This window comes from Labrus mixtus, chromosome 4, assembly GCF_963584025.1.
Source record: "Labrus mixtus chromosome 4, fLabMix1.1, whole genome shotgun sequence".
NCBI classification, from domain to species: Eukaryota; Metazoa; Chordata; class Actinopteri; order Labriformes; family Labridae; genus Labrus; species Labrus mixtus.
The window spans coordinates 22,069,131-22,095,659 of record NC_083615.1 but is presented as its reverse complement, the minus strand read 5'-3'; the positions used below and the strand labels follow the sequence as shown (position 1 = coordinate 22,095,659).

General features: G+C 40.0%; 1 protein-coding gene across 1 annotated transcript in view; it reads left to right on the top strand.

Moving 5' to 3' along the window:
* Positions 1–2,995: 2,995 nt before the first annotated feature.
* cmip (c-Maf inducing protein) overlaps positions 2,996–26,529 on the top strand; it is a 41,970-nt gene continuing 18,436 nt past the window's right edge. The window contains exons 1-3 of the mRNA XM_061036382.1: positions 2,996–3,997; positions 22,684–22,809; positions 26,220–26,270. Coding sequence (XP_060892365.1) covers positions 3,677–3,997; positions 22,684–22,809; positions 26,220–26,270 — 498 coding nt within the window. The 5' untranslated portion in view covers positions 2,996–3,676. The remainder of the gene's footprint in view (positions 3,998–22,683; positions 22,810–26,219; positions 26,271–26,529) is intronic.

Here is a 26,529-nt window from a genome sequence, read left to right as displayed (position 1 = left end):
AAACATTGGAGAGAGCTGAGAGTCGAGGTGCACGCAGGTAGTCATGTTGCGTAGTGTACGTTGAAGCTTCAGTGTTTAGCAGCTCTGCATCGGTCTTGAAACCTTTATGTGTTCGCACCTCTCTGTTTTTCAAAAGCATCTCCAATATCTATCCTAGTTTTTCCACGTTTCTGGTCATGGATGCGTTTTAGAAAAATGCAGAGGCTTTTTAGGTCGGGAAGAATCAGTTATATGTGAGCCAGTTCGCTTGCCCGCTTTCATCGTTGCAAAAGCTGTTGGTTTGCCGTTTGTCTGGAAAACCGAGGGGCGTCCAAATCGTCCTTGTGGGGAGGCCTCTCTGGTCAGAACAAATACAGACGAATTCCACACCGGTATTGAAACTAAAAAGGACATACTGGCTGCTGTGTTGTTGTCAGAGGAGCCAGCACTTCAAAATATCATGTTTTCTTTAATGTCTGATGATATAGTAAGTTCATCTTATGATTAAATTCAGTAAATATCTTTCATATTCGTCCTTTAAATATTGATCACCTTGGGCCTCCGTACCAATGCATTTCATTACACAACAAGCAACCATACTCCAAACAAAAAGGAACAAAAAGTGAAATGAAAACTTAAACACCTGTAATGATTTAATGCGTGTCTTCACATTTTGGACAATTATTAAATGTACACTATTACTACTTGATCCAAAATGTGATAAGTCACTGTGATACTATTAGATACTCAAGATGTAACCTCCATGCAATCAAAAAAAAAACACAGTCTCTTCTGTTAAATACTCTGATGTTATAGTTTTGTTAAAACACAAACTTTGTACAGTTCTCTTTCAGACCCTTAACACAACACACTGCTCTTCCAACATCTACGATTCTCAACTAAGAACCTGTTGATGTTTAAAGCCACTGGACACAACGCCATTACACAGCTTTAATAAATACTTCTTCAATATCCGATTACTCAAAATGTATTAAACAGTTCCAGGTTTCAATCATAGGATCCACATACGGTACAAAAGATCACAATGTGGCTAAGCAATAGTGTGTTAAGAAAAGCAATAAGAGGGGCGCTGGTGGGGCAGTGGTTAGTGTGCGTGCCCAATGTACGGAGGCTATAGTCGTCCAAGAAGACGACCCAGGTTCAAATCCGACCTGTGACCCCTTTCCCGCATGTTACTCCCCACTCTCTCTCTCCCTGATTTTGGACTCTATCCACTGTCCCAAATAAAGGCACACAAATCCCAAAAATAAATCTTGTAAAAAAAGCAATAAGAGTGAATCTTGTAATTAAGCTTTTTCATGTCATCCAGAGGAGCACAGTGGTCCACATATTAACAACATTTCCCATCTTTCTGTGTTCATTTGTCATTCAAGCCCTTGAATGAGCCATCTTAAAAGTCAAGGTAATGACTGTAATGCTTCAAAATCAAACCAGAGTTGACATGTCATTAGATGGAAACTTCCCAGAAAAAGTCATGCTAATTTGTAATTTGTATGCGTATGCAAGAATTTTAGTAATAATGCAACACAAGCCCTGGATGAGTGTTCTTTCAGTGGGAGGAATGACTTCAGGGCCTTGTATTGTTCAACATCCGCCCTGCTGAAGTATCCATGACATAGACAATAAATCTCTGCAAGGTGTGGCAAGGTGTACTTCACTCTGTATCCTAACTCGGCCTGCCTCAGTCCCAACCTTTGAATGTATAGAGGGTCCAAATGTGAAGAATATAAGACTGGTTGTCAGCTTATAACCACAAGAGACGTTAATATCGCAACAATATGGCTGAATGACTGATTTGATGCTGCTGTCAGTCTTTCTGCTGCGATGGACGATGATTCAAGTTTCACTTCATTGTGGTTTTCAGAATAGATCATATACACACAGCTTAATGGGGTTCTTTCTGTCTGGGTAGCATGAAAACCTCTATAAGTAAAGGGAGAATAAACAGGTTGGGATAGGGGCATATGTTTTAAACTAGCTGTGGCTTTGTTGGATAAACATAGTTATTAAAGTTTAGTGGAACAGTTCAATACATTACATTACACACAGACTTGTGTTATAGTGGTATTTAACAAACAATTGATTAGTTAGCTAAATAAGGATAATCAATCGATTGTAATTAAAAGGGACACTTACTTATTAAATGAATAATGCAACTTTTTGTCGATATAAATCTTGCAATAAATGTATTGTGTTTCAACTTGTTTCTTAATCTCACGTGGTAGCCTCTGATAGCTTACAGTAAATAGTGTGTGTGACGTCACCAGACTGTTCTTCCCTCCCTCCTATTCTTCAGCTCTGCTTCCAAGGAAAATGATCCGGATGGTGACTGCCAGGAGATACATTAGTAAAAACTGAAAGTGCAAAAGCAGTGCCACTTGTGAGCTCTAGCTTTTTTTTCCATTCTACTGAAGACGATCATTTCCCTCCACTGTTTTTCGTAGGCTACTTGTTTATTTTCCCACGACACGAAATTCTAATCAACAACTAGGCTTACTTATTGTTGTTATATTTAAGTTAACTTTTTGACAAGTAAACGACCAAATAATAGGCTCATTGGTGATGTTGCAAATGGGCCTATTTATTTAACTTCGGGCTACTTGAAATCGCCTCCTTATTCATTCCAATGCCTTAGAACTTTTTCTTTGGTAAAAATGCTAACAACACTACAGTCAAGTACTTTTAGGTATAGGCTATAACATAGTATAGGCCATTGTTTAAATAAGTAGTCTTTCTGCCGTTGGCTAGTCAGATGACGATTAGGAGAGCTTTCCCCCGCGCATGTCGAGAAGCTTTATCATTTCTATGGAAATTAAAGGGCTAAAGGTGGCGGATACAAGTCCCTGCGCCCTCCCTGCGCAGGGGGAGGGGGAGGGGGAGGGGGGGGGGAGGAGGGGGGGGAGGAGAGTTAGAGGAGCAGGGGAGGGAAGTAGGGAGGGAGGTTGGGAGGGGTGAGCGTGCGCCCTCGGCAGACAGTCAAGCGCAAAAGACACACGGCTCATCCGCTCGCCTCCCCATTGACGTCAGTCCGGTATCACATGAACGTGCAGGGACCAATCGGTGCGCCGCTGTCGGAGAGTCCTGGCTCCTTCACACCGAGATAGGGGGAAAAGACTGAATAAAAGGAAACCGAGCCCGTGAGCCCTGTAATGAGCACGAAACCAACCGGAGGAGCCTAGAGCCGTCGCCATTGGATATTTCTCCCGTTTTCTACTGATTCCCACGCGCTCCTCGGTGTGGATTATTCTGTCTGGCACCAGGGCGGACGGAATGGATAAGGCCATGGCCCTAACATATTGAATAGCTCGCTGCTGGTGGTGGTGGGGGGGGGAGGCGAGACGAGCACTGTGGAGACAATTCATGGGGTATTGTACTGGGAGGAAAATGGTGGCTTATTTGCACTGTATCATTATAACCCTCGCTCGCGTGGATATCCTGCCGTAAAGCGCTGATTGGTGTCTTTTCTGCGCCTGTCTTAAGCCGTGTCTTTATTACTGAGGTCGTGTTATAGCGGTAGGTAGGTAGGTACCCCCTCCACTTACTCCCCCCTTAAGCTCGGTCCGAACAACCTTGTCTCTTTCCTAATTTTTTTTATACATGTTGGATTTTTGAATTGCGAAATCTTGCCTGAGAGTAAAATTTGGGATCAATAAATAAACTGCTGGATTACTGAACTATGGATTTCAACAGCGGCGGCGGCGGAGGCAACGAGCTGCACAATAACCAGTTTTATCAGTGCGAGGAGAACAAGCCTCTGCTGGGGGAGATGTCGGAGGGGAATAATAACACCAAGCTGGGCGCAGGGCCGTGCAAGAGGACCCTGCACCACTGCAGCAGCAGTGGCATGCGATACAAGCTGCTCCACGAGGGGGACATCCAGGTGTGCGTGGTCAAACACCCCCGCACCTTCCTCAGCAAGATCCTTACCTCCAAGTTTCTGCGAAGATGGGAGCCGCACCACCTCACGCTCACAGACAGCAGCCTGACCTCGGCCACCGTGAGTCGCTCTCTGGCCTCCTCTTTGTGTCTCTCTGTGTGTGTGTGTGTGTGTGTGTGTGTGTGTGTGTGTGTGTGTGTGTGTGTGTGTGTGTGTGTGTGTGTGTGTGTGTGTGTGTGTGTGTGTGTGTGTGTGTGTGTGTGTGTGTGTGTGTGTGTGTGTGTGTGTGTGGGGCTGTATAATATGCTGCTTCACATTCCTCAGGCAGCTTTGGTGTTTGTCTTTTCTTGTCTGGACGCAGCAGAGGTGCGCTGAGATTACGCACAGTCTGTTGTTGACGCAGTTTTCAAGAAGACACTGTTACTGGTAGGTTCGGCAACACTGTTGTTGTGGGCTGCACCTTCATGCCCTTCATCACTTCCGTGTGCAGTAGGCCTACATCTTCACTGTGACCCACGGCTCTGTAGTTTGGACACCGGGGTGCACAAGGCCCCTGGGTGTGAAGGTTCCTGGAGTGTGTGTGTGTGTGTGTGTGTGTGTGTGTGTGTGTGTGTGTTATATGGGTCAGTATTGGGCTCCAGGATGCTTTGAGCAGGGTTCAAAATCTTAATTTGAATTATACATCAGGAGAAATCTTCTTGGTTAGTGCCTGGAAATAAAACCCCTCCGCCGGGGTCCAGGAGCCTGCTGTGTGACATGACACCCGAAAAGAACTCCTGCAGCCTGCATCCACAGAACAAACTAGTGTTCATGTCTTACTTTTTGTCCGTCTTATGGAGAGAGGGGACACTTTGCCAATGTTCAATAGTTTTGGTTGAATTGTTACTCAATTATCTTACAGACCAGCTCGGGTTTGGTGGTGACAATCCATTGAGGATAGTTTCTGCTAGCCTGTAGGTTCTCTTGATCAGCTGCTGGGCCTGCTCAGTGCATCAGTCCAACACCAACACAGGCCTTCATATTGTTGCCATTTTCTTCTCCCTGATACCGATTGCTACCGAAATGAGTGCTGTATGAATCAGCTTTTTGTTGAGAACATGATAATAACAGCACAATAGAAGAATGCAAGTTGTATACATGTAGCATGCATGGAAGAAACATGATTCATTGCTATCATGGTTTTCAGCTTTGCTCACAGGAATCATAGACACCAGGTAATTATTAAGCACAATACAAGTCATGTTTGTGTAATTACAGAATAATGCCAAAATAACAAAGGCCTTTATTTCCTCTTCTGTTACTGTCAACACTGACATTTTCTATAAAGCCCGGCCCCATTGTTGTATCAACACACCTTATTAGAGGCTTTTTTGGTTGTCTGCCTATCACACCCACACTACATATGTGTGCTGAACTGCTTTCTGCAGTGTGCAATGTCTTGGAGACCCTTTTTTTTTTGACAGAAAACACTTGTTGATGTGGTTCAAAGAAAACCAACCTGAATCTGGCTGACTTGCTTTTTACAGAGGATTTATGCATTTTATTACCTAAATATTGATTTAAGTTATTGGAGAATACATGAATACATTAATCCTGCTTTTACCATTAAAATACATTTTGGTGAACATTGGCCCTTCATTGCTTGCATAGGTCAGCATGGTCTTGAAATTATATAAGTGAGCGGAACCCTGAGAGGATGTAGCCTACACTATCAATCAATGAATCTATGGTTGAGAAGATAACATTTGATCATGAAGCATTAAGTAATGGAAGCTTCCTCCTGGTGATTGAACATCATTGTAAACACAACACACTGCTTCATGAGGCCACACTGTTCACTTAAACGCACAGAATGTAAAATCCGCCGCCAGGGGGCTCTCAATCAAAACAATAACAAAAGATGACGTCGAGGCTAGCGAGGAATCATGGGAGTTCTCTCTGCTACTTCCTCCCTCCCTTTCGGTGAAATCGAAATCTATTTTGTCTGTAGTCAATACGAACAGGCGAAACCGACCTGAGAAAGAGAATATGTTTACCGACTTTAATTAATTAGATATTTGAATGTAAACATTGTCATACAATTCTACACTATAACTTTAAGAAAAAGTTGTTTTCCGTTGAGCTTGACTGATAGATCAGCTGGATGATTCTATAGGCTGTTACATATGTATCAATATTGGTTTTAATGTTTTCTCTTATCTAAATCGTATTACTGGAACACATACATTTAAATATCCATGCATTGGGTGATTTATAAATATTGGTTGTCAAAGTAGAAAACAAAGTGAACTGTACTTAAATTACACTAACCTTTGCAAAATCATATACTTTTATATATACAATTCAAGGTTCAGATCTTCTTTATTGGTAACCAAAAAGGTAAATTTGTTGTGCAGACAGGGGATTCAGTGTCAAGATACATAAAACATTACAATATGAATTCAAGGATAAAAAGACCAGACAGAATACATTGTTGAAAGGCCCAACTAGGGACAAGAGTTGGAAATTAGCAATAGTTGTAAACTGTGCAGCGCACCAGTTTCATGCTCTGAGTTGAAACTATGTTAAATTGTAATGTCCCTATGAAATCAAATATCGGGTCATGGCAAAGTCCTTACCCATACACCCAATGAAAAGTTTAAATATCCTGACATGGTTAAAGTTCATCATCTAAGTAGCTAAATTGGTGAGCTACTGTGATTGATAAGTTGCTAACAGGGAACCTGAAAATGTATTTTTCTGTTTTGGTTCTACTAAAAGACATTCTTCGAGTTCAAGTTAGCTTTGACTCTTTTCATTAGTCACTTTTTGCGTAAAACCATTTTTTTGGTTGCTGCAATTAGCATCCCAGTGAAGAGAACAGAAACCATGAACACCTTGTTAATCAAGCTTGTTTCTAATCTCTTGCTCCTTTCCAGTTTCACCCCATTATCCAATTATGGTCAAAAAACAACATGTTGACAAGCTAAAATGCTAAACCTGTAGAATCCACCTTTAACATACAGTCTTAGGGACTAAACAAAGCAGCATGCTTGAGTAGAAGACATGTATCCAAACCCCAACCGTCTTCACAATATGTTGGGTTAGTTAAAGTAACTAATGGAAGGCCTACCAACAATGTTGTGAAGGAACCAAAGAATAGACTGTGGTCTTGGAGCAGTAGAAGACGCTGTTCTCAGCACTTCTTCTTAGTCATTGATGGAAGTGACTGGGCTACTGTACGTGTGTTAAGTCAGATCCTGTACCGGTTTCATCATGCCTAATGGGAAATATCAGGCACCTGAGTCACATCTGAGAGACACTGCTTTCAACAATTATTTCCCCATTCTGCGGTTTCCAATAGATTCTTTATAACACATAACACAAGACACATCGATTAAAACACTACTTTACCAGGCTATTTGGTGTACTTGTTAACTTTCACAGTTCAAGTTAACATCCAATGAACACTTTTCGGTGACCTGGGGCTCATTCTGTTCCCCTTTACCATTTTTTTTTGTCACAGTTTTAAGTTTTGTGCTTTGAACTCAAAATATCAGGGAATCTTTATCAATTGTCGTTTCAGTGGTAATGTGGGACTGTATACGGACTTTGGCCGGTCAACAGCAGCCCTCAGAGCCTGCCTGGAAATGATCTCTGTTGGAGCAGGGATTAGGCTGAACTTACTTCTACTTAGGGCACTCGTGTCACATCTTTTCCCTTTGACATTTGCTGCTGTGTTTTTTGTTATCAAAGATTTTTTCCTTATTATTTAAATGTCTCTTTGTTGTGTGCTAAAGAATGTATTAAGTAACATAATTAAAACTGCACTACAGGGAAACACTAGACCATGATAAACCTACAGAAAATTGGTCTGAATAAGTCTGAATAACCAGCAGGGAGAGTTAATATTTGATACAGTATTTCCGTATAAAATCATCCCTCCCATGTCGCCTGTCAACTTTACCCTGGCCATCCCAAAGGAGAAGCTAGAATAATAAATTAGACTAACTGATACTTAGCTTTTTAACCCTTTAAGTTCTGGGCCATTGATGGGACACTACCAGTTTCATAGAACATATCAGTAAGCCTGAGCTATGCTCATACAGTAGTTGTTAACTATCTTAATACTACGACTACAACTTATTACACAAACAGGTGTTAGTTTTACATTGCCATAAAGATTATATGTGATAACCACTGTAACTTACTTACTCTTTCATCGTATAGAAGGCACTTATGACAAGGTAAAGCTCCACAATGGAGTTTGATTTTTTATTTTTTTTGCAAATGACCAACCAATGAAAACTTGGTTCCCAATCACTATTTTCATCAAATAACAACTTAGTCAACTCAAGCCTCTTTTCAATCATTGCATCCCTGAACATTTCTTCAAAGTTTCAGGACAGTCTTCTACTGACAGTTCTTAGTTCTTTCACATATGTTCCTCACAGCAGCAGATTGTCCCTGTTGGACACAAGGGAGGGTCACTGGAGGCAAGACATGACTTGACTTGATGATGTGGAAGTCACAGCGTAATGTTTACGACATAATCAAGATGGCTGACGAAAGAGTCTGACGCTATGATGACTGTTACTAGGGCAACGATGACAGAAAAATAACAGTCAAAAAAGAGCCTGATATTATCTAGCTAGCCTGTTATCACCCGGCCTGCTTGCCCATTTAGAATTTCCCTGAATATTCCTGGACTGTCACACATCAACCTACCCCAGCTTCTTTTGGAAATCGTTCTTGGGATCAGTTGCTATGAAAAATTTGTCCGTGTATGTTAACACCAAGCAGCAACCTCCGGTCTTGAAAAATGAAACCAATGACAATTTTTTTAAAAAACAGCTCTGTTTTGATTTTGAAAACTACACTTGTTATCCATAGTTAGGCGCATAGCTGACATGGCTGACAGGTGGCTGCGGTGTAACGCTTCATCAAGAGGCTAAAACCCCGCCTCAGTTCCGCCTGAAAGTTCGGCTGAGACAACATTTCCAGCATGGCGGTTGCTGCCCATGAACCTCAAGAACCCCCCTACAGTAACAGAGGGCTGACGTCACTCAGGCTTCGTCCATTAATATTAATAATCTATGGTTCACACAGGCAGCCCACCAGGACAATTTTGGGAATTTTTTATGAGTGTAGTCAGTGAGTGTGTGAAAGGAGCTTCTGTTTTGGGGAGATCAACCACTTGCTAACCTTTAGTAACCTTTCTTTAGTAACCTTTCCAAAAGAAACTTGTGATTGAAAGCGTAAGCCAAGAACAAGTAAGTTAATTAACCCTGACTGAACTTTTATTTTGTAAAGATTACTGTCTATATGAAGTGGGTATATGAGAACGCTAACATCAAAGACTTCTTGAAAACTGAGTTTTATTTTTTGATGAAACGACATAGTCCTTTTATCTTTCCAAGGATCTCACATGCTTGTATTAGGGTCTTTTATTGTCCTGCTTCAAAGAGCCAATAGCTAACAGCCACTGACCGCCAGAGACCTGCTGTCATAAATTATCCTGTTAAACGCTCAGAGACTAATGGAACTGTTGTTCTGCAAGGTTACAATTCACTTTAAAGCCCTTTAGAGAATGCTTTAAGAAGTGGACATTTTGTATACAGAGTCAAAACTTTGACTCAAAATGTTCTTTTCATGACGAGATGTCCTTTAGTGAATCAGAGTCTGTTTTGTGTTTTGGAAGGAAACTGATTCTAAATAGACTGAAGTCATACAAATAAAAAATGATAATTATTTAATTAATTTTTGTCTGAGAGTCATGTGGGTGATTTATCCGGGAAAATATCTTAACTTGTGTGCTTCGATGATGACATGCCTTATCCAGCACTCCTGCTTCTTGTTGGCTTGTCGACGATGTCACAGTCTTCTCTTTGTGAAGGCTGAACTATAAGGAAGAGGGTTTTTTATATTCTGGGTGAAGCATGAATGTGCATTTCCTGAGAGGAGTTGTTGTGCTCGATGTCGAACAGAGTGGTTATGTGGGCAGAAGAACAATGCCAACCCGTTTGCTCGGCTCTCTTACAGAGAGACCACTTCTTCTAACAAGGAGGCAAAGAGCGTTGACTCGGCGTCTCCGACAACATCCCCACGCACGGCAAATTACTGAGATGATTGTGAGAAAAGAGCTTTGTGAAAGTGAGAGTGGTTGCCAAGAGGGATCATTAGTTTCTCTTACAAAATCTCAGAAAATCGGGTTAAAGCAAACTGTTAAATCCTGCTAAATAGATTATTCTGGAAAAATAATAATAGGCCTATGTCACTAAATCCAGGAGCTAATTTCTTTGATTTTGGACTATTTAAGGAGGAATTAACATATAAATGGAAGATGCTTTTCATGAATGACACACTTTACAGACCTGCCTGCCACCACTGTAGTCACAAACCTTTCTCACATTTGCGTAAGAAGTGCAAGCAAATGCTTCCTGAGTTACGCCTGGCTCACAAAAGGCCTGAGATGAAAGGATTCAGGTCGTGTCATGAGCATGAAGGGCTAATTATCGGCAGCAAGGCGAGAGACAGGATAATTAAGGAATCAATGAGGGAGTCTTGAGTGCTGTCTGATCACGAATGGCGCCTGACGTGTCCAATAATATGTAAGAGCACTAGAGCCCGACCCATTAATTGGCCAGCCGAAGATATCGGCATATCAAGTATCGGAATTTCATTGCAGATATGCACTGATATGACTCGATTTATTCACCAGCTAAATAGCATTTAATATGAGTATCATTCGATTACACAAGCAGTTTTCTTTCACCAGAAGAGTGTCCTATATGGATTTCATATAGCAACTACATGCTCAGTTACTTTCCAGTTGAGAGACCATCTTGTCAACAAGCATTTGATGACTGCATTTGAGAGACCAACGCAATAAATGTGTATATCTATATCTTCCTATCTCAACAGATCGAACATATATTTAAGAAAGATGTATCGGAACGTTTTTTCCCCCTCCCCGATATGATATCGGTGTCGGCCACAAAAAATCCCATATCGGTCAGGCCTTAAAGATGACCCATCGGTCATGTGGTTTAATGATTATACTTCTTCTTGTTAGAATCAATGCAATACCCAGTGTCAGTTTTAGTTTCTAATATTTTCAGGGGGTTAAAAGAATAATAATGAAAGAATAATCTATTATCTGTAAAAGGCGATAAAATAATCTGAACAAAACAGCATATCGTGTATATTTTGCTGCTGCCAGGTAGGACAATGTATGATCTTTAATGTTTGGAAAATTAAAAAGATTTGAATCACCTTACAGTTCACTTGTGTGGTATGAGTGCACTGTCAATAGTGCTACACTTATCTATTCATCTGAGCAGTTTCAGTTTATGCCAAAACATCAGAAACCCTCTTGCATTTCTTTAATTGGGCATGCACACAAACACAATTGGACATTTGTGAAGCCACCTTTCCACTTTGTGTTAATACAACATGGTTTTCTGGGCAAGTGTCATCAAGTCAAAATTCTTTTTATCAACTAAATATCATTGTTATAAGAGGAAAGTCTATATTTGGTGGTGGAAAACATCCCCCGGTCCTTTATTAAGTAAGAACATGGGGCAATGCAAAAATGTCATATTTGTAGAATAGAAGAATTGTAAGAATGCCTTTTAAATCCATTTTCACTAACCAAAGTTAAAAGGTATCACTGTAATCATCAGCCTCTCAGATCTTTTTACATTTAAACTCTAACCCTGTTTCAGCACCAAAACTTACATGTCATTAATCATGGACACGTTTAGTAACTTCCCCATTGAGTTACACAATGTGGTGCTCTGTATTTCACAATAACTTGTTTATTGTCCTGATAAACTGAGTGCGCATTAGACTCTGGAATATACTTGAATCATGTTGGTGTCATTTAGGGCTCAGGTAACAAAAAGGGGAGTAGTTTGTGTTAATTGGAACTAAAACAACCCTTCTAACACCAATCTCTAACAGCATTCATCCAGTCTTTCAAGTGAATGTTGCTAATGCTAGCTTACTACTCAAAAGGTTCACAGTGGTTTGTAACAGGAAGAAAGAAACAGCTGTCTTTCTGTCCTTCCTGCCACATTTGGCACACTGTTACATATGTGTTACAGTTAAGCTTTAACTCCACTACTTCCATTAAATAAATGTATGTAGCACTAGCTTGGCTTCCTGTTGTGGTCTGAAAACTGGCCCCAATCATTATCTCAGCTAGCTTCAAACTCAGGTAAGACTAAGCTATTCGATTGGCTACAGTTTGTTAAAAGGCAAAGAAAACCACTCAACATGTTATGTATATATATAAATGTTCTGTCTGTATTCAAAAGAGATGATATTACGATGTAAAGGTCATAAAATCAATAAACTCTCTTCAACTGCAGGACTTTGATATCAAAGTGAACTTTGCTCTGTAGAATCTGTCACTATGTCTGAATAAAGAGTGTTTGTGTCTTTGCTGATGCAGAACCAGACGATGTTGTTGTTGGAGTTTAGACTCAAATTAGCTGATTGCGCTGCACGTCACTAATCAGAAGAGGGGCGAGATAAATGTGCTGCCAGACCTTGACATTAGTATTGGTTTAATGCAAAATAAGGGAAGAGAAACAACATGCAGCGAGAACAACCTGTGATCTTGGACACACACGCACACACACACGCACACGCACACACGCACACACACATGCACACACAAAGGGCTTTGAAAGGCTCTGGGCTGAACTCCAGGACATTCTGCACTACATGTACGCATACAAATAATGGATACTCCCAGTTATGTTTGAATAATGCAGCCATTAGGCAAAGATTTGAGTTACAGTTGGGAATGACAGTAATTTATGAAATTTAGAATGGACTCATTCTGACTCGTAGTGTGTGTCAGTGTGTGAGTGGTGAATGAAGAGTATGTGACTGTATAAAGTCTTCAGAGATACTAAGGCTTTTGCATGTTCCCGGGTCTCATTGGGTCGTGAACAGGGGTTAATTGGCCAAAGAGGTAGCTGACAGTGGGATCAAAGAAGGAGCGGTGAAAGGAAGTTGGAGGATGGTGAAAGATAAGAGGTGAAACTTCCACCAAATTGCAGTGGAAAATTACCATAATCTTGCACTTTAAAATGCACTTTAAAATGCAAAATGTCAGTCATCCTGGAATGTATATATCAGGGTATTATCTCGATCGTGGGCCACGTATTGAGTATCATATTGTATCATATTGTATCGTATCTTATCATCTTGTATCGAGAGTTAACCTGCTGTTCCGCCTCCTAGTCTAAACGACTGACACGTTTAACTCGTTTTGAAAGTTCTCCAGTTAATCGCTTGAGCCAGCCGCCATGAACTGGGATGTAACGGCTGCAACATTATCCTTTAAGGCAGATGCATTCCCATCAAAGTACTAAAGCTGAAACTATATCTCGGGCCAAAAAAAGGGAGTCACTGCAACCAGCAAAGAAATAGCACACATAAGAGCACAAAACTCCCTGCAAAACCACAAATTGATGGCTTTCCCCTTGAAACAAACCAGGTACCATTAATCAGTGAACTGAGCAGCAAAAAGGCATTTTTCTATCATTCACAGCAGCTTTTTAACTGTAGGAGTGTGATGAGTTGGAACAGTCAGAGAGGGTTAAATACATTTAAAAAAAGACTGTGGCGTCATGTGGGAACCTCAACTTGATTATGTGAGACAGCCTCTCATCATGTGCAACGCATTAAAACCAAAACTCCAAGTCAACACTGGTCTCCTCTTATTGGCTGACTTTGAAATCACTTTTCAATTTTTTTAGAGAAACATTTTTAACATTTCGAACTTGTTGTATTTGCGAGTGTGTGTGTGTGTGTGTGTGTGTGTGTGTGTGTGTGTGTGTGTGTGTGTGTGTTTGTTTGTTTGTGTGTCCTAAAGCTTCTGTCAGTAAAACTCCAAACATCCTGCAGATTTGTTTAAAATACTTTTAATTTGTAAGTACTTATGGAAACTGATACATTTCATAACGTCAGCAGATGAATACATATTATTCTTCATCAACAGAACCCAGTAGAAACTGTTCATATTAATATCAGATGTGAAAAGAGAACTGTGAGTGATGAATGATCCAGTCTAGTTGCAATGACGTCTGAAGGCGCGTCCACATTTAGTCCTGTCAGACCACAATAGGACACACAATGCGAAGTGAAACTGTGGCCTAACTTTGAGCAGTCACTCTCTGAATGTCAGATTTGCAGACTAATGAAAGAAAAGTACCATCTTGAAGTTTCTCTTTTCTCTAAGCCACACTCTAAAGGCTGAAATGAAGCATGTTATAAGAGCTGTACGAGTTTTGAGAAACTGTGTGCTTTAAGTTGAACATGCTGCTCACTCAGTTCTGCTTTTACAAGACATTTTTATTCTGTTTTTATTGTGTTGTTTTTGCACTCCTGCAACATGACACAATGCTAATTGTTGAATAAGAAACAACTACATCTCGCAGCAGGGCAGTTTTTTAGGCCTGTTTTGTACAGTACACTGTTTCGATAATCAGATCTTGATTTGGGATAATGTTAAAATTCAAACTCGGCTTCCCCTTCTCCCGTGCGAGACGGTTAAGGGGGGTTCTGCAAGCAACCTCCAGAAAAATGACAAAGTGTTAACGGGAGAAGGTAAAGCTGACAGGGAAATATATCTTTATTTAAAACTCTATATTTGGAAGTAAAAAAAACTGCTTACAATGTTCTTCTCTTATTCAGTGTATGTAGGTAGTTTCGAGTATTGAGCTGATGTGATACTGCCACTCCTGTTTATTATTGGAATGATGGTTTTTCTTGTCACTGCTCTTTTTTCTTGTTTTTCTTGTAGACTTTAGTTTATTTTGAGAATGTTCCTGCGTTTGTGGCTGGTTGCTGTTGTTGTTCTTGCTGTTGTTTTCATGTGGCGAGTTCCAGCAGTTTATTTCAAGCTGATTTCATTTTGCCCTCCAACTTGTATTTCCACATATTCAAAGAATTCTTCATTTTATAATTATAACCGTATTGATCAGTTTATGAGGCTTTTAAGGGAATGTGTTGAACAGATTCTACTTTAAGTGAACGTATCAAAGAAGAAGAAGAAGAAAAAGGGTAGTTCTCTACAGGACATTATGTTCCCCTTTTATCTGCTTCGTCGTCCCTAACCGTGGTACAGGACAGCTGCTTGGCTCGTTTATGTAACAAGCAGTCCGGGTAAATTCGACATTCAAAGTAGGAGGAGAGACAGAGTATATTTTACCAACCGGGTCACTTTATTCACATACATTGCAGATCTGTTCACACTCATACTGAGAGCGAGTATCAACCACAACTTCCCCTAGCATACATTACCCATAAACCACCTAGTTACAGGGACAGGCTCATAGCCAGTAAACACATACTTCTTTCAGTCTTTTTTTAACTAGATGGACTGAAATATTAATGGCATTGCAGTTTTAGTGATTAACAGTGTTTACTACTTGTGCAGTTATTAGAGCTGGCCATCAGTCAGTAGTGTTGGAGTCCTTCCTCATACAGATTCTGATATCTAGACTTGAGTATTCAATTATATAATTTAAACCTCTGTATACTGAACAGCTCTGAACAACCCTGTATGAATGTGATATGACTGCTATCATTGTTGTACAGCCCGCAGTAAACTGACGGAGTCCAAACCTTCAAACAAATATGCGCCTAGAATAAACTAAACTAAAATCAGCAGTTGGCTAGGTGATTCCTGGCATTGCCCTGATTTTTAACACGAAACCGCTTTATTCTGATACCTGTTTTAAATGTTATCAAATAAGATTGAGACTTTACACGTGTGATTTGAAAACACTGATTGGTGACAGCTAGCGATACACGTTCCACTAGCACTGCTCTGTACATCTAATGTGTGTTTGCTATCGTCACATTATAGTTAACCTGAACTGTATGTATTTGTTTGTTCATTTAAAATAGGGCAGTCACATTAACATAAACAGGTGAATATGACAGGTTATTGGCGTAGGCTAATTTCCATCTGTAGTCTCCCGGCGGGTTGATGGTACACATGTCTACAAATGTACATGAAACACAAACAACAGCTTTTAAAATCATTTTGGACTAATATGTTCTTTCCTATTATCATGCAATTTCTAGTCCCAGCAATGATACATATTATTGCTATGTAGCTAAGGCCTGACCGATATAGGTTTTTTGGGGCCGATACAGATACCAATATAAAGGAGATAATACATTCTGATACTTATATGTAGGCTGATATATTCCTTATATAGATATACAGTACAATCACTTTTATTGGGTTGACCCCTCATATACTGTCAGCAAAAACTCTTGTGGACAAGATTTATTATGAGGAAAAAGTTGTTGTTTTTTTTACAGTTGAACAAAAGCCTGTATTGGCCAGAATAACAGCAGTGCACTGAAACACTAATTTAGAAATTAAAAATGTAATTATTAACTTAAATTTAATAAACCTACCAGCCCATTTTTACCAGTATGTATCGGTAATACAATTAGCCGATGCCGATAGTCACATGATATGCTAATATCGGCCAATATTATCGGTCGGCTGATATCGGTCTGTATCTAATGTAGGCTGCTAAATCAAACAGATACAGTCTAATATTTGGGGTGAGGAGTACTCTGCAATGCTGATATCACATTTAAGACATTTTCAGACACATTACCTGTATAACTATTAGAACAACTCTTGAGAACACATACAGTATGTCATGGTGGCAGCAGGTGACCTGAGATGTAAACCTTGTATTTAGCAGTTGTGTTCTAATGTAGCCTATACCTTACATATTAACCTACTAATCACAGGGGAGGTTTTTTACTGCATGAAATCTTGATAACAGTTATGACACGTCTGTGGTAGCTTTCTTTGAATTCTTCATCGAGTGCATCAAGAATTTGAATAGTTGAACTTCAGAAGTCGCTCGTAACTGAAAGTTCACCAAATGTACAATATCAGACCACAAAGCCCTGCATAGCTAACTCAACACAAGTGCTCTGTATGCTGTTCTTATAGCAGGCCAGCAGGACTTGTTGACAGTGTTCTGCAGGTCAGCCATGTGTTTTTCTCCTCTGAGGTTTATGAGCAGCAATTTGATTGTCCCCTTCGAAAATGGAGAAGTAGAGCAGCTTATCGTTCAGGGAAGTGACTCTATAAAGTCCTGCAGCTTCGCATGAGCCCTGCAGTTTGTGTCCCTAAACAGGAATAATAGTGTGCCTATATGCTGATGTGTGATCAATCAGTTTGTCCCAGCGAAGGTCTTCGAACAAATGAAGCGATCAAATCCCCTCTGACGCCCCTCCAGATCTGGGTCACTTGCTGAATGTCCTCCTTTTGTTTGGAAGCTACTGTTGTGTGATTATTGGTAAATATAAAACCGATGGGACACAGGGTGTGAACTGATAGTGTTTGCTTGATGACAGGAAGGGGAAGAAATGTGCACCCAGATGCCCTCTTATCCACATGCTATCTGTGTTGAACAGGAGGTTTGTGGTTGTGACTCAGTGTGATGCAAACAAACACAGTGGCTGCAGAAGGAGGTTTCACTTAATGTCCACAGTGTCTCTGAAGAAACGTTTTCATTCTGCTCTGTTTGTTACATCGCTTATACACTGATTGTGCTTCTTTTTTAATTTGAGGTATTTCTGTCATTGTCGTTGCAAATGAGGAACAACAAAACACATGTGACTAAAAGAGAGAGAGAAATGAATAAGGTAAAGAACATGTAGAGGTACAAGAGGAACAGAAATTACAATAACACACGTCAAAGGTGATGAGGAAACAAGGAAATAAATCAAAAAGAGAAACATGGAAAAGGAACAGAAGAAAGAAAGAAAGTGTTGTACACAACACTTCATGTGAAGTGATGTTTGATCCTTGGACCCAAAACAGTGGCTCCAGGTGTTTTAAAGCCTCAGGTTTGGCACTGTGGCAGTACCAAAGTACAAATACTTGCTTTATTGGAGTGGACGGGGAATCTGTAATTCACTGTACACTGTAAAAAAAATATCTATATATATTTTACTTAAAATGGTTTGTGTCCCAGCTGCCGTAAACTTTTAAGTTAACGTGGCACAGATAACGTAGACACCCCATTTACGGAGGCTGTAGTCCCCCAAGCAGGCGGCCCGGGTTCGAATCCGATCTTTGGTTCCTTTCCTGCATGTCATTCCCCACACTCCCTCCCCTCGATTTCTGACTCTATCCAGGGTGACAGCTGTGGCTCAGTTGGTAGAGTGAGTGGTCTCACAACCAGAAGGTTGGGGGTTTGATCTCCAGCTCCTGCAGCCACATGTCCGATGGGTCCTTGGGCAAGACACTTAAATGTAAATGGAATTTGTTACTTCTGATGGTCACTTTATTCTCTGCCATCAGGGTGTGAATGGATGTGAATGGGTAAGTGTGACCTGTGGTGTAAAAGCAATTTGAGTTAAAAGACTAGAAATGCGCTATACAAGCTCACGTCCATTTACCATTTACCTATCCTTCCACTGTCCTATCTCTTAATAATGACATAAATATCCCAAAAATAAACCTTAAAAAAAAATCTAAAATGACAGAATTTGAGATAATGAGGTGAGATAAATCTGTGTTGTATTTGTAATCTTTGAGCTTACTTTACTTGTATTTACATATTTACAATTTAGTTGCGTTGTCAACACAGTTTGCTTTTCATTTATGGCCAAACCGGGATGTGAATCAGGAACCTTCTTTCTGAGGGATGACGGTGATAACCACTGCTATGTAATCCCACCTAGTTGTTTTAATATCATCTGTACATATATATATATATATATATATATATATAATAACAAAAGATGACATTGAGGCTATAGCGGGGAATCATGGGAGTTCTCTTTGCTATTCTCCGTGTCACGGTGTTACAAATGTCAGATCTTTCAAATACCATATTTTGAAGATAATCTGAATGAAGGTTTTTTACTCAATGAGTGAAAAATAACATGACAAATGAACAATGCTGTTCTTCTTTGTTTATGTCTCATTGTTGCCTGCAGTGATGAAATATGATCAGCTGTTCACGTATCATTCTTTCTTTCCATATTCCCTGATTTTCTCCTTTCTTCGCCCTTCTCTTCCATCATTCCTCCCTTGTCTACTTCTCCTTGCCTGCTTGCCTGTGTTCAGGATGGAGTATCTATGGTAACCTAGGCTGGTTATCAGAAAATTGAAGCTCCTCCTGTTTGTCTCCATTCTGCTCTACCTCCGCCTGCTCAGAAAAAAGAAACACATTTATCTCCTTCTTTAGCACACTATTTCCAGTCGTTAGCTTGGCACGTGCACCCAATTAGAGCTTAATGAAAAAACCCTATTTGGTAGTTTGGATAGACAGAGACAGGCTGGCTGAGAGACAAAGACAGACAGGCTGTTTACTGTTTCAAGGAAATGAGACATTTAGTCCAGAACCAATATTTGCTGTTCATGATATCTGTAATGAAAATCATGTATGAGTGTATGTCCATGTGTTTGTGTGTTTGTAGGGGGAAAACCCCACAGAGGGAGATGTAAAGCAAGGAATAGCCTGTGTGTTGGGGGGGGGGGGAGTGGGAGGGGGGGTGCCTATTTGAGTGAATGTGAGCTGGAAGGAGAAAAAAAAAAAGGAGCCACCTGTCTTCAGAGAAACGGCAGGGCAGAACTGTTGCTGCCTCCGTGTAACATCATGTGTTTCTAGTGAGCCATGATTGTGAGTGCATATGTGTGTACGGTGTGTGTGCGCAGGAGAAGAAAAAGAAAAGAGTGTACCACAATGATGGCCTTTTTTACTGACACGCTGATGAAAGCTTGACAGAGCGTGTGATTGGTCGTCTAGATGTGATGTTTACTATTTAAACTGTTTGTATCTTTTATATTACCAACATTTGAACATTATGGTCACAGTCACATATTAAGGGTAGCACATCATCAAACCAGTATCAGTAACATCAGTATTTTTTACATGGTATCGATGGTATTTAATTTGCTTCATACAAATTCATTTCACAGTATTCACACAGCTTGTGTCAAGGTTTGCAAACAATGTAAACACAGTAGGTAAGCTGACAAATTGTAATAATATGACAACAGATCAGAGGCTTGACAGATAATAAGGGGACAGATTTTATTTTTTGTATTATACATTTTATTTTCAAACACACATCCAGACAATTCAAACAGTACAACAGAACAAACAACACACATTGGCCACAAATTCAATTCCTCATCTACATCTCACACACATGGCACACTGCATAGACGAGAGAGTTATGCTTGTACATCAGTATGGCATGAAGAATGCCATAGCTTCCAAGCACTAATAAAACAGTGTATATTAACTACAGTTGACAGTGAGACAGCATTTTCTTTTCATTTACCTAAAAACAAGCACTGAAAAAACTGTTAACAAGCATTCATCTTCTATGTGTAATATGTAAATGAATTCTAAACTATAACATAAAATTACAACTTTATGGAAAGAGTACGCTCAGGGAAGCTTGTGAAAATGGTTAGCGTGGGTTTAATGGTAAATTGGTAAATATTGGCTTCGTTGAAAGTGAAGGCCCAGTTTGATTGTCTCTGCCTCTTCCCAGTCAAGAGTCACAACAGAACCCTGTGTTTCCCCTACCATTATATTAGGAGGGCGGCCCGCCCCCCCTTGACGGTCAAGATTAATATATATATATATTTTTTTTTAAAGATCTATTTTTGAGCTTTTTGTGCCTTTATTGTAGAGATAGGGTAGTGGATAGAGTCGGAAACCAGGGAAAGAAGTCATTTAAAGATATCTTTCCGACAGCTGTCATTAAAAGTAACGCATGGACACCAAGATTCCTTCAAGTGTTGGCGTCCATCTGCCCGCACCACCTCCCCCAATAAAAAAAAAGCTGTAAACCTAGGGGAAACACTGGAACCCCAACACAGAATAAACATAACATTGTCATCTGTAATCACCAGATGACAATGTCTCTAACATGGTCTAACATAAAGGTAAATGAATTATGTAATGATTGGTATGTAAATGGTCTTAAATGGTAAATGGACTTGAGCTTGTATAGTACTTTTCTACGACTCTACCAACTGAGCCACAGCTGTCCCCTGGTACTATACACATAAAGTTATATTTATTATTAACATTCACTGAGTGTAAGAACAATTACATCTGATATGAAAGTAGGCCAAATCTGTCATTAAAATAAACAGATTCAGACTTTCTTCAAATGTAATTCATTAGCTTCTGTAGATTTAGTTGAGCCCTCAAAATCTCAGTCTCTGGTTTAGTTGATCTTGTGAAATCTTTCAAAATACACCAACTAGACAATTGAAAGAAAGAGAAGACAACTTTTTGTTTTGGACACTTTTATTCTTAAAGCTCTATCTCTTTCTTGTTCACAATTAAGGCCTGAAAATAATGCATAACATTTTTTAAATCATAAACTTTGTTATTGGTTCTTAACAGGTTTGTTTTTATTGTCGTGTCTAGTTTTCTTTTTTTATTTGGGGGCTTTTTATTCCTTTACTGGAGAGATAGTACAGTGTATGGAGTCAGAAATGTGGGAGAGAGAGTGGGAGGTGTTCCTGAGGGAAGGGAGCCACAGGTCGGATTCGAACCCGGGCTGCCCGCTTGAGGAACTATGGCCTCTGTACACTGGGCGCACAAACTAACCACTAGGCTACCTGCGCACCATGTGTCTGTTTTGAACTGTCTTACTGATTTGAGGAGAATGGCAATCTTGAATTAAAGGAGATGCTTTCAAATATTTTCTGATATACTTTAAAACATAAAACTTTGAATGCGGCATCCAGATGAAACTTCCACTTTCCCGTCCCCTTGGCCCCCTGAGAGCTTTTACGTTTCTTTTTTTTTTAAAAAAGCCTCAAACCATCATCCAAAAATACTCCACCTACTCTAAGTCAGTACTAGTTTTCTTGATGAAAATTGCCTTAGAAAAATGGAAAGTAGAATACCCTGAAAGCAGTGCTGCCGAAACACTGCAGATGACGTCCACAGAGCCCACTTTTGTGGACATAGTGTTAGTCTCTCATCAGCAATAATTGCTACGAAGTCATGTAGTGACGCTTATGTCTGGGAAATCAACCAGTGATTCATTTATTGCAATTTCTGCATTACGGAAAGGCGCGTGTCTTATTATAGACACACTGTGGAACCAGCCATTTCTCTTCAAACTAACTCCTGGGGGTTACAAGATATACACACTTGGTTCCTTGTGGCTTTCACTCTGCCTTGTTATTTTTATCTGTTTATATTATTTTTCTTTCTCCCCCTCCCCCCTTCTCTCTAAAGACTCTTCTGTTCCTGAGCCCGGAAACTTGTGGTCATTTGTCAGCGTTTCTGTAATCATTTTTGAGACGAGCAAACAGGTTGTGGCCTGTTACTCAGTTGCATCTGCTTCCAGCTCTGACAATACTGAGCCTGGGATTAGAGCTCTGCATCACACACACTAGGATTGTGTGTGTGTCGACTCAAAGCTACATCAACAATGTCTTTCTAGGTGATGTTTGTGTATGTGTGTGATAAATAGCTTTGGCTTAATTGATTTTCCACTTGGTTTCAGCACATATTCACTTCTTCGGGTGACACCACCACAGCTGATAAAGATTATTATGTGTACTTTGCCGTTCTGCTGTATTTGGAGGTTTTGCTTGGCGTTGTGTTTAATCAGGGCAGGTTAGCCCAGGATATGTTTCTTTTTGTCTTTCCAGTTGACTGCCAGTAAAATAACTCTCTTTTCTCCTCTGGCTCTCTTTAAATATACAGTGTGTACTGTAAATGTTAGACAGTGGCTGAATAATATCCTCTTGTTTTCTCTCTCCTCTCCAGCCCACTGGCTACATGGAGGCGTCATTGTCCTACAGCTCCATAGAGGACCTGCAGCTCCTGTCATGGGACAATGCTCCCAAGTACTGTGTCCAGCTCAGCTTTCCCGGAGGCACCGTCCTGCTGCAGGTAACCTGGAAAAGAAAACAGAAAACAGTGACACATTAACACAAAGCTAGATCATTTGAAGTTGAAATTCTATGATTAACTGGTAACACATGTAGGGAAACCAACAGCTTGAATGTATTTTGGGAGTATTTGTGAGGTATGATATAGATTAAGTAGAAGAATATGTCTAACTTTAAGTAGTATTCTTCATGACGACATTTTATAATAAATGATAGATGAAGATGTGTCAGAATCTGTGATTTAAAAATATCTGGTGGGGCTCCAGTTTGCATGGGCATGATGCGTCTGATTTATATTCTACAATTCTACAATTCACTTAGCAGGCGCTTTTATTCAAAGCGATGTACATCAGAGAGTAAGTACAACACAAGCAAGGAACCAGAAAAAAAGGAAACAATGTCAGTAAGACAAACAATCAGCTTTGAGTCCGATTGGACACACAGGTGCTGACAGGCATCGTCAAACAAAACCATCGTCATTACTATCATCATCAGCATCATCATCATCATCATCATCAATAATATCAAAACCATCGTCATTACCATCATTAAGGTCGTAGGTATTCATGAAAGTCTTTAGCTTTTTATTAAAGGTGCAAAATGGACTATGCAGATCGAATGGAGTTTGGAAGTTTGTTCCACCACAGAGGGGGCGACAGAGGAGAAGAGTCTAGTCAGCGTCTTAGAACCCTGTTGTGAAGGTTGGATCAGACGCCTTTCATTGGCAGAGCGTAGTGGGCGGGAGGGAGTGTAGACCTGGATTATAGAGTTTAGGTAATGAGGAGCCGTTTTTGTCGCTGTTTTGTAAGCGAGCAGCAGAGTTTTAAATTTGATGCGAGCAGTAACTGGGAGCCAGTGTAAGAAGATGAACAGCGGAGTGACATGTGCTCTTTTAGGAAGGTTGAAGACCAGTCGTGCTGCTGCATTATGTATCATCTGCAGGGGTTTGATCGTGCATGTAGGAAGACCTGCAAGTAGAGAGTTGCAATAGTCGATGCGTGATATCACAAGGATGTTCTGACAGGTAAGGTCTGATCTTCCTGATGTTGATGTTCCCGATACATAAACACAGCTTGTGTTGTGGAAATAGCAGCCTCATATATGCTTTTATTTATTGAGTTACATGGGAGAGTTGTGAGAGAAAAAAAAAACTAAGCCAAAAGCAATATAAAGTTGATCTTGAAATGTAAGGCTTGGAAGCTTTCACCTGCAGCTCCATACTACAGAGTTGGGTGTTCATTCTCAGTGTGCTTTAGCCACTTTGATGTTTACCATTCATTTTCTAATATTGCATGAATGAATAGTAGTTAGTTCTGGCTGTTCAGTTTGGTGGCTGTAATGTTTTAGAGTGAAGACACTGTACAATAAATACCCGCTGAACTCTCCTGGAAAATGTTCATTTTTCTCTCATTAACCAGAGGCACTCAGTGAACACAATTGCTACGATTAACCATTAGCCAAATTACCTCTGATACACATTTCAACCAATTATGAGTGTTGGGGTCAGAAGTGCATACCCACATCCTCAGCTGTGTTTGCTTATGCCTGCTGCCAGCTGTTTGGACCACAGCCAGGCACTGGTTCCATACCAACAAACCAAGATCAGGCAGAGTTTCTGCACAAGACGTAGAAAAGTGCAAAACCCCAGTGTGGTTTTGCAGCTAGAGAAAGAACACGGCAATTAGAAATGTAGCTTAATGTCATGGAAATATCAATACAGTGTAGGTTTAGAGAGGTCAACCTGAATACCCCAAAACGAGCGGCCACTGAAATCCCAGTCTGCTAACCTGCTGGTTTAGGCAACAGCTGCCATGACTATGAGTATTTTCAAAAGCTTCAACCTCAGATTATGTTCAACCTCAAGGTTTTTAAAGTTCTTTAAATTAGGCTGCAGAATAGCAATGATTGGTATGTAAATGGACTTCAAGGCTAAATGGACTTGAGCTTATATTTTCCTTTTCTAGTCTTCTGACTACTCAAAGCTCTTTTACCAAGATCAAGATCAAGATATACTTTATTGTCCCCAAATGGAAATTTTTCTTGGACTCTGTCCAACAGTTACAAGAGAATAAAAATGAATGAATACATAAATAGAGATCATACAAAACTTAGAGCATTTCATGTAACAATTCCACATATACAGTACATAAAAACACCTTCTTGCAGCAGTAACATATTGGCATATTGCATGGACCCTGGGCACATCCTACATAACCTGTTGTTCAGAAACCACAGATAGGATCTGCCCCCCCCCCTGCCCCAGCTTCCTAAAATGTTCTAATTCTCATGAAACATAATGACATCATCTGCAAAGAATTAATGTTGTGAAACCAAATACTGAAGCCTTTTTTTGAAGAGGGGATTTGATTGGACAGCTGAAGAGAGACAGGAAATGTTGAAAGGAATAACTGGGGTAGACACTAAGTGGATAGGAGTTATGTTTTACTCATAATTGTTTCTTTTTAATGAACGAAGGCCTCATCACCAGTGAAGAGCTCTAATAGTTCAAATTGTCCCTAACCATGATGTGTTTTTTTTTATTAGTCTGTCATAATGATTGCAATGCATTACCATAGCAGCTATAATAAACCAACTCGAGTCACAAGTTGTTTTAGGTTTTCAATAATAGCAGCGGGCGCCTGATGTCATTGACTTACTGAGTAATTGTTGACAAAAGGTGACTCTTTATGTCAATTAGTTACTCATGAGGGCAGATTCTCTCCAATGTTAGGACAGAGGCTTGTTGGCAAGAGTTATGGCATCATTTAAAAAAAAAAAAAGATGAGAACGAGGAGACTCTGTTTTACTCTCCTGTTTTACTCTCCTGTTTTACTCTCCTGTTTTACTCTCCTTCACGTTGCTACACAGACATGAAACCCTTGTTTGTTTTTTCATTAAAAACAATGAATGAGCTCCTGAACACTCTGTTCATTTTCTTACAACACAGCCCATCCAGACAGACCTCAAAGCCATCACACTTAATTTGTATGGCGATTATGTCATTTACTGTCAAACATGTGATAAAAGTTCAAACAAACAGGAAGAATGGCCACATTATTCAGCTAATTGGTCTTTTGCTTGAAAAACTACATTTGTTTGCCCTGCTGTTGGTTTTCAGTTTACAATTAACTTATTTTTTTCAATAAGACGTCAAATAATAAGCTCAACTTAATTAATATATGTTGGTGCCACTTACTAAAGCTAAGGTCGACTTCTGATAATGTAAGATCCAGATTTATCGTGACAAAATGTCCTAAATCTGTCAAATGATAGCTTTAAAACGTATGTTGAAACACAGAGAGAGTTTTGGTTAGCGATGTTTCCTGCCTTTATGGGAAAAGTAATCTTTAACATGTATCTCTGTATGTGTTCTCTCTCTGTCTCTCTCTCTGTCTCTCTGTGTTTTGGCAGGCTGCAAACAGCTACTTAAGGGACCAGTGGTTTCACTCCCTTCAGTGGAAGGTAAGGTTACTGTTTGTCTTAAACTCTTAATTGATCAGTCTCCACTGTCTCATTAAAGCATCATGCTTAACCCTCCACACACACACTGTCGCACTCTATGAGCAGGTAACCACGCACATTAAAGAATGTAACAGAATGATCCTGTTAAAACACAAAACAGAGGATCTCTTGTGTTACAGATCTTTTCACAGTCTTAGATGTCATTTTATGGAACTGTACTATCCTTTTATGAGGATCAGACCTCTTAACCTGTCAGTGC